An 8,510-nucleotide genomic window follows, 5' to 3' on the forward strand; every position below is an offset into this window, starting at 1 on the left:
CAAGACAAAGCTTTAATATCACCAAGTGGTGCTTTCAAGAAATTATTTGGATAATTAAATGTCAAAATCGTTCCTAGCACATAACCTTTCTACATCAACTAAATTTATTATTTTATACTAGATAAATATTGAATAATTTGTATCTCGAGTGGGTTATGAATAATATCATGCCTAGTTTGTGTCGTATTCTTTTAGGAATCTTGTGAAGTTAAACTGAAGAATATTTCAAAATTGTTTTATTTATTTTGAAGGGTTTAAGGCCATCAAAAAGTTATTAATGGTTCATGAGGACACCAGCATTTTTCAGTAGTCACTAATTGGATAATGGGCAAATTCCTAAGCTCAAATTTTCTGTATGCTATAAAAAGAAAGTCAGAATTACTGATCTTATCCCACATTCAGCCGGGACGGGAGTTGGGGGTGGCCCTACGCGCAGGCAGCCGCAGCACCGGCTCTACGAAATCCGATGACCAAGAAATATATTAACCTCGCTTTAACAGGATAATTATGTCCAGCCGAGTAAAGGAAAACACCTTGATTTAAAAAGAAGGGTCGGAGTAACGAAGGTCAGACGGGCCCGGCCCAAGGATCCCTTTGCGGCTTTCCGGCACAGCACTGCTCGTAGACCAATCCTGGAGTACGGTCAACAATCCCTCAGTCAGGAACAAAGGTTTATGCCCTGGTGAGAGACATGAGAAGCTCACCTCTTCAAGTGAGGGCTTTGCCTCTTGGAAAATCATGGGTGTGGAAACTGGGGTGGTGATATTAGGATTTGGTTTCTGAAATACAAACGTGGTGTATAACCCTGCAGCACGATGGGTTCATCAGACTCATAAATAGCTGAATTATCATATTTTCATCCAGAAAATGACAAAAAAATTACAACTTTTCTTGGGCATCGGGTGAGGATCTTCCCACCTAAAATATCAAATGATCTTGGAAGCAGCTTTCCTCTAGGATCTAAGAAAGTAGCGCCAAAATTGAAGAGCATACCTGCAAGTTGCGCTCTTCAGAAACACAACAGCCGTTAGCATGCCGCCTCCAAAACCAAATTTTACTGAAATCTGTAGTTGGATTTATTAAGATTTATCTTGTAATAAAGAGACATAATTTTCGTCATCTTTCTGTGAGCTCAAGTCACATGTTTTATCAAAATGAGAACAGCCAAGCTACAAATTGTTTCACAAAAATTTTGTAAAATGTCAAGTGGCGACAGGCACATTGGGTGTCCTGAGCTTTATTCATTCGTTCAGGGGCAGTCTTCATATTTCACCCAAACTAAACGACTAGTCAAAATGGATGGATGTTCTAATTTCTATCATACCTGTTATCATCATAGAATTCAGTTAAGTTCTGTATTTCGATATACTCCAGACCAGCTTCCCTGGCAAGCCTGATCAAATAAAGCATAATTCAAAAGAAATCAACAAAGTTCATGGTGTTAACAACACGCAACGACTGAGAATCCAATTACAACAGAAGAAAACATATTGATTCGGCGAGACGGGTGACAATACTGCAATGCCAAAGTTCATGAAAGCTTCCTTGAATTACCTCAGGGACACGGGTGTATCTCAGAAGTAAAACAAAATGAAACAAATAGTTCACTACTTTGTTTACCTGATTAAGCTTGGGAAATGGACCAAGCAATGGTTTTCAGATGCAATATCGTTGGCAAATTTCAAATGATATTTCTTTCCGAATAATGGAAATCTGCAAAAACCCCAGAGTATAAAATATAGTGTAAATTTGATTCATCTGCACGAGGAAATAACGCCAGAAACAAAAAAATAACAGTTCCCAAGTAATTGTACACCACTTCTCTTCCTCCGTTTCAAAGGTGACGACGTAATTCTCTGATCTTATGCAATTTGCAACAATGGGCTTCGTGCCGCCTGCTTTACTATGTGAAGCTTCGACATTTTTCTGGTACTTGGTCCTGCAATCGTAGTCATTATAGAACTTTTGTCAAGATCCCCATGGAGATCTTAAGAAAATCAAGAAAAAGATGAAGAAGTTAGGAGGAAAGATGAGAGAAAAAGAAGATGAGAAGTTAAAATGGCCTGGCCATCAAGAACTCCCCAATCAGAGTTCCTGCCCTCATGCCAGCCAGATAAAGCTACTCGTGCCAAAAAAAACCACAAAATGATCGTCCAACAAAAGTTGTGTCTAATGACCAAACAATGGTTTTTGTATAACCCTAAGATCTTAAGAATCAGTTATCTTCTCCCCTAAGGCTCAGTCATTGACTGAAACTTGTTGACTGGGTCGTCTGTGATGAGTACTCATCAGGACTCTAACTTTGAATTTTAATTTCGAGGAAGAAGGAAATGGATTAAGTTGAGGGGGAAGATGTAATAGAAAGTAGACACATGTTAGATAATCTCCACATAATGAAGAAATATATATTTTTAATTTAAGGATGAAGAATTCAATGTTGCACGATAATAATGTGAAAATTGAAAATGGAGATGCAGGAACTGCCAAGTTACATTCTCAACTATTTGCAAAGTGATGTCTCCAATTATTAGGCGACAAACACTTGCCCATTAACTATTGGTTGCTATGAAATTCTTCAGACGATGAAAATTACAAAATGTATCTTTCAAAAAGAATTACAGAATTTAGATGAAAAAAATAGGTTCCCAAAAGTACCATATGGTGGAAGAATCGGGAGTGATCCCAAAAAAGTAGCCGCCTGGTTTCAGCATATTCGACACATTGCGTAGAAGATTTCTTGCTCTCTCGGCACTTTCGAAACAAAGCTGCAGGAATCCTGCTGCAGTCAGCAAACGGAGACCACAAAAGCAATAACATGAGCTGTTTGATCAAGCAAAACCAACCCGCCTGCAGATGTTGCAAGCAACAGACAATGTCCACTGGAATACCCTTGTCTTCCAGGTGCGTTTCTAGATTTTCCTGCAAAACACATTGCGGCTAATTGTCTAGGGAACACTCCATGACCTGGCGCCTGTCCAGAATAACTTACAAGAGACGGGTCTAGGTCAAGAAATTCAGCCGTGTAGGGTTTTCTGTGACTCTCCCACGTTTCTCGAGCATCGCTAATGCCAGATGACGAAGCGTCTGAAGTCATGCAATGTCAAAGTAAAAGCTCCATGAATGTATCAGAAATGAAAGGACAGCAAGGGAAGCACCTACCCACGCCAATGTAGTGGCTGATTTGGGCTTCATCCCACTTGTCAGCATCAGAGCCACCGCCGCAGTAAAGATCACATACCTTCCATTGACAGAGAGTGAGAGAGATGGAAAGATTATGGTTTGAAATAGACGGGAAAGTATGGAGACTGAAGGTGAAGTTCAATGCACACCGAGGCATATGGGGACACAAATATTTTGATGAGGGCTGTCTTGGCAAAGTCGTAAAGTCTATTGTGAGGTAACTCAGTGCGGGACACGAACGGAAGGTGGCCTGATGAAGCAGGAGGAGGTGGCGCTTGCAAGGGAGCTGAAACCTGTGGGGTGGATGACCAAACATCAGGATATTTATTTTTTGAAATACATTGTTAGAGAATATAAATTAATGGTAGACTTTGATGATGAGACAGAAAGTAAATTGATATAAACATCATGATTTTTTTAAAAAGACAAAAAGTAAAATTGAAACATTTAGACTATGGCAATGGCTATATCGCTACATTGATGACGAGATCAACATTGCAGAACTAGAAGGATATGGCAGGTGGGAGGAGCCAATACTTGTTAAGAACATGAGCCCTTTGAATATTACGGATGTCAGGCAGGAGCACTGGGATGGAAACGGGAAGTCCATCTCTAAAGAAAGGTTTTACTGAAGACTAGCATCATTGTATGGCATGAATTCAAAAGTACAAAAGATGTAAAATTAAAAAAATTACAAAGGTCACGAACTTTTAAAGCAAAATTCATTTAAAAGATAATTATTGACTAACCTGAGTTTCCAAAGGTTTCTTTGTCCTCAGTCTCAAACAATCGAAGAAAGCATTCGGTTTTTCGAGACCACAGTCAACTTCTCCACGTCTCTGATATTGCTGTATCTGATGCACCGGAGCTGAGGAGCAAGGAGGATGCATCGTCATATGCGTTGCACAGAGCATCATTCGCCTGATTTCCTCCCATTAAAATGAAACTTCTTTCCGCTAAATTACCCAGCGGAGTTGGAAAAATAAAATGGTGCGTGCGAGACGAATAAATGATTAACGAAATTCCCAAAATGTAAGGCAGAAAGGACCAAGCGAGCTGAATTGACTTGAAAAACTGCAATCCGTTGGCAGGATTTATCTATAAATATTCGTTGTTTATCATCGGTCGATTCAAAATATTTCAACGGAATCTTCCGAGCCATTGATTCATGCGTTCGTGTCATTAGCCGCAGAAGCGTACTTGGGCATGCTCGTGTGCGTTCCTTGCTCGGGCTGCCCACTTGCGGCGTGATCCTCAAGGATTTGAGCATGAGCCGATACCATTCAATCCCCAAGCATATTGTAAGTCGGCACCGATCAACCCGCAATAAGAGCTCGAACGGTCGTGACGTACAATATACAGCGGAATTCGATCGCAACGGTGGTAGGTTTAGCTGTGCGATCGTTCTTGGTAATTTCATTCCTCGTGGATCAAGCTTTGGGAATGGACAAGGCGGTTTCCCCGATAATTAAGCGCCGAAAAGAATGAAACGCACGACCGCTCAACTATCGATCCAAAAACAGCTTTCCAGGAAAGAGTTGCTTCAATGGAAGAGGAGAACTCACAGTGCGACCTCGCGTCCGCCTGCGGCGTGGGAACTCCACGGAGGCCCTCCTCTTTCTCCTGCTCGTTCGCGCTCGCCATCGCCAGCAAAAAGTGCAGTACACAAACCAAAGCCTACTCGGAACGATTCTAATATATATATATATTCTTTGAAACTGGGGGAGTACAACAATTTAAATAAATACGCAGACAATTTCCAACTAATTTGAGTCAAACACAAACCCAAGCCTACCAATATCATTTCAACTGTTTATATGTTTGGCTTCAAAACCCATGAAATAAAACAATTTAAATATATATGCAGGCAAATACCAAATAATTTAAATCAACACATAACAGCTAGAATAAATAGTATGGAGTACTTAAATCTCCGAGAGAAAGAGTCCGAGAAGGGCGAGATGAGTTGCAGTCGGTCATGGCGCTAGGGTTTTTGGCTGGGCGTGGGTTGGGGACGATGTCGACGAGGAAGAGGGCGGAGCTCTTGGCCAGGCTGCTCTCATCCCTCTCCCCATCGTATTCTTCCGCTTTCCCGGGAAGGATTCGCTACTTGTCGGGCGTCGCCGAGCGGGCGGAGTTTCCACCGCCGCCGCCGCCGCCGCCGCCGCCGCCGCCGCCGCCGCCGTCCGATCGGAATTTCCATCACGGCGGCTTCCGCGGACCGTCGGATGGGGGATTCGCTCATCAACCCGCGGCAATCGATCATCTCTCTCGCGGGCAGAACTGGAGCCCCGGCCATGGCGGATTCCAGCAGCAGTCCAGCCCCGAGCCGGCCAGAGATTGGAGGCAGGACCTCGATCTGTTCCAATCGCCGCCGGCTGATCAGGCGGACGGGGGCGCGCTTCCGACGGGCACGATCGAGGAGCTGGACGGGTTCCTGACGGAGGGAAAGGCCAAGGAAGCGGCGCAGGTCCTCGGGCTGCTCGAGGGACGGGGAGCGGCGGTGGACATGGATCGATGCCTGAAGCTGATGGAGCTCTGCGGGGACGCCAAGGCGGCGGAGGAAGCGAGGCGGGTGCACGGCTTCGCGGCGAGGACGATGGGGGACGTCGGGGTGAGGGCGCACAACAAGATCCTGGGCGCCTACCTCCGGTGCGAGGCCGTGGACGACGCCCGCCAACTGTTCGAGACGATGCCGGAGAGGAACCTCACGTCGTGGGAGACGATGATGCTGGGGCTTGCGGACAACGGGCTGGGCGAGGACGCCATGGACCTCTTCTACGCCTTCCTCGCGAAGAAGCTCACCCCGGACGGGGGCCTGTTCCTCGCCGTGTTCCGGGTCTGCGCCGCGCTCGGCGCCGTCGACGAGGGCCTCCTCCACTTGGAGTCCATGGCCAAGGACCACGGGATCGCGCCCGGCGCGGACCACTTCGCGGGGGTGGTCCGCATGCTGGGCGAGGCCGGGCACGTCGCGGAGGCCCTCGAGTTCGCGCAGGGCCGAGCCGCGGCGGCGGCGGGCGGCGAGCCCGGCGGCGCGGCGCTGGTCTGGGAGACGCTGATGAACTGCGCGAGAGCGCAGGGCGACGTGGAGCTGGGCGACCGGTGCCAGGCCATCGTGGAGGCGCTGGCGCCGGGGCGGCTGACGGGGCACGCCACGTCGGGGATTCTCCCCGTGGAGGCGGCGGACGTGGCGCAGGAGAGGAGGCGGAGGGCCTGCCAGCTGGAGGTGCGGAGCCGGGTGCACGAGTACCGGGCGGGGGACACGTCGCACCCGGAGAAGGACCGGATCTACGCGCTGATCAGGGGGCTGGCGGGCACGCTGAGGGAAGGCGGGTACGTGCCGGACACGCGCTTCGTGCTGCACGACGTGGAGCAGGAGTCCAAGGAGGAGGCCCTGCTGGCGCACAGCGAGCGGCTGGCCACGGCCTACGGGCTGATCAGCAGCTCGGCCAGGTCGCCCATCCGGATAATCAAGAACCTGCGCATATGCGGCGACTGCCATAGTTACATGAAGGTCATGTCCAAGGCCGTCGGCCGCGAGCTCATCATCCGCGACGCCAAGCGCTTCCACCACTTCAAGGACGGCGTCTGCTCCTGCAGAGACTACTGGTAAGAAAGCGCACCTGCGCAAGGTAAGGCTAATCTTGGTCGCCGGAAGAAAAAAACCAAAAGAAAACGAGGAAGATTATGATTTATCTTAGTGTTCTGGTCTACCCTGCAGCGCGCGCTTCTCTATGGCTTTGACATTTTCAAGGTCTTTTTTAAACCCAAGTATTAGTTCGATTGTATGGTTAATCCAACTGTTCGAACAATTTTGACGGTTAAAAAATGTGTACAAGTTCCAAAGCAGATCATTTAAAAGAGAGGCCGGCCGGATAAATCACCCATTTTCGAGAGTGCTTTTCTTTCTTTTTGTTACATACAGATAGATTGACGACAGTAGTATGCACTATTGGCTGCTTTCTATCTAAAAATATCGTGTAGAATGGACACGGCTTCATTTTAGGGTTACAATGAACTCTTATATTACACTTTTTAATGATAAATATTAAACAAGAAAAATATATGTAAATTTGATCTGGATGGGCGCCCACTGACCTGAACTAGTCAACTAGTCAAAGTAAATGGAGAAGGGGCAGTGCAGTTTGGGTCAATCGAGAATAAAAATGATTTTGGTTGCAAAAGATCTACTGCTCTCATCAATTCATCAATTAATGATTTTGGTTGCACAGCGCACACTAGATCAATTAAAACGGAATAAGTAGACATGTAATTCGATGTTGTGGGGGGGAGTTCAAATTCGCGAGCACGATGACCTAAAGCACTGAGAGTAGTTGAAGAAATGATGTACTAGCCGATAGGATAGGCGTCGCACAAGCGAATTGGGCCATGTGTGATTCTGCCCAATAACCCTTGTATTTATGGTGCCTAAACCTAAATGAAAAATCTGAGTGTCTTTCTTTCTGATCCTGAGACTTCCTTCCACCATCAACTATCTGACGTAGAGATCTCCAGCTTAACAATAGTGAATGGTTCATCTGCGGCATCAGAATAGGGATCGTCAAATGTCATCCGTCATGTCACACGTCACCGTGACGGCCACGTGACGGATGATGTGACGTCGACGGTGACGAATTAGATGAGGCGTGACAGTGACGGTGACGTGTGACGGGTTGCCCCTGACGGTGATGGGGTAGTCTGGATGCGTGACGTGACGAAAGGTCCATCACGGATGACGTCCATAACGGAATTTTAATACAATTATATTTTTTATTAAATAGATGTTAATAATTGATTTGTTTAATATGAGATGCATGGTTTAATATGTTATGATAATCAAATTATTGACCTAAAATTTGGAATGTAGATAATTTATTAAGTTCTTGATTGAAAAATTGAAGAATATAATAATTAATTTGATGATAGAAAAGTGAAGACATTTATATATTTTTTATATACAGTTAAATAACTAATTTGTTGCCACTTGCCAGGGGATGTAACAAATTTGTTGTACTAATTAATTTATTGAACGAGAAATTAAGGATTTATTAACGCAAAGTACAGTAGAATTGAATACTTTTTTTTGCGGATTTAAAAATTTTAGTTACATTTAAATAATGAAAATTCCGAGTATAAGAATTTAATAAATTAATATCATGTTGGAAAACTGTAGTATTTACTGTCTTGTGGTTTAATATGTTACGATAACAAAATTGTTGACGTAAAATTGGGAATATAAGTAATTTAAGATTTAAGTTCTTGGTCGGGAATTCAAATAATTAGCTAAATATTTTGAAAAAATTAGAATTTTTTTTAAGAATGTGAAATTA

General features: G+C 45.1%; 2 protein-coding genes across 4 annotated transcripts; one reads left to right on the forward strand and one right to left on the reverse strand.

Annotated features, from left to right (window-relative positions):
* Positions 1-317: 317 nt before the first annotated feature.
* Positions 318-4,847, reverse strand: LOC144706082 (S-adenosyl-L-methionine-dependent methyltransferases superfamily protein). 3 transcript variants are annotated; one of them, XM_078578972.1, is made up of 14 exons: positions 4,746-4,847; positions 3,930-4,048; positions 3,330-3,473; positions 3,160-3,238; positions 2,990-3,084; positions 2,848-2,919; positions 2,656-2,765; positions 1,820-1,939; positions 1,621-1,713; positions 1,325-1,393; positions 919-1,007; positions 705-805; positions 534-632; positions 318-454 (listed from the first exon to the last, which is right to left on the reverse strand). In XM_078578972.1, the coding sequence occupies exons 1-13, from the start codon at positions 4,822-4,824 to the stop codon at positions 540-542; spliced, it is 1,263 nt and encodes a 420-aa protein (XP_078435098.1). In that variant the 5' UTR covers positions 4,825-4,847; the 3' UTR covers positions 318-454; positions 534-539. The 3 variants fall into 3 exon arrangements, with proteins under 3 accessions (XP_078435098.1, XP_078435097.1, XP_078435099.1); XM_078578971.1 differs by having other exon boundaries at positions 318-632; XM_078578973.1 differs by lacking the exons at positions 318-454; positions 534-632 and having other exon boundaries at positions 704-805; positions 919-993.
* Positions 4,848-5,117: 270 nt separating this feature from the next.
* Positions 5,118-7,029, forward strand: LOC144705753 (pentatricopeptide repeat-containing protein At4g32450, mitochondrial-like). Its single transcript, XM_078578559.1, has one exon. It carries the CDS (start codon positions 5,159-5,161, stop codon positions 6,791-6,793), a length of 1,635 nt encoding a protein of 544 aa, XP_078434685.1. The 5' UTR covers positions 5,118-5,158; the 3' UTR covers positions 6,794-7,029.
* Positions 7,030-8,510: the final 1,481 nt, after the last annotated feature.

This window comes from Wolffia australiana, chromosome 7 (assembly GCF_029677425.1).
Source record: "Wolffia australiana isolate 7733 chromosome 7, ASM2967742v1".
Lineage (NCBI taxonomy): Eukaryota > Viridiplantae > Streptophyta > Magnoliopsida > Alismatales > Araceae > Wolffia > Wolffia australiana.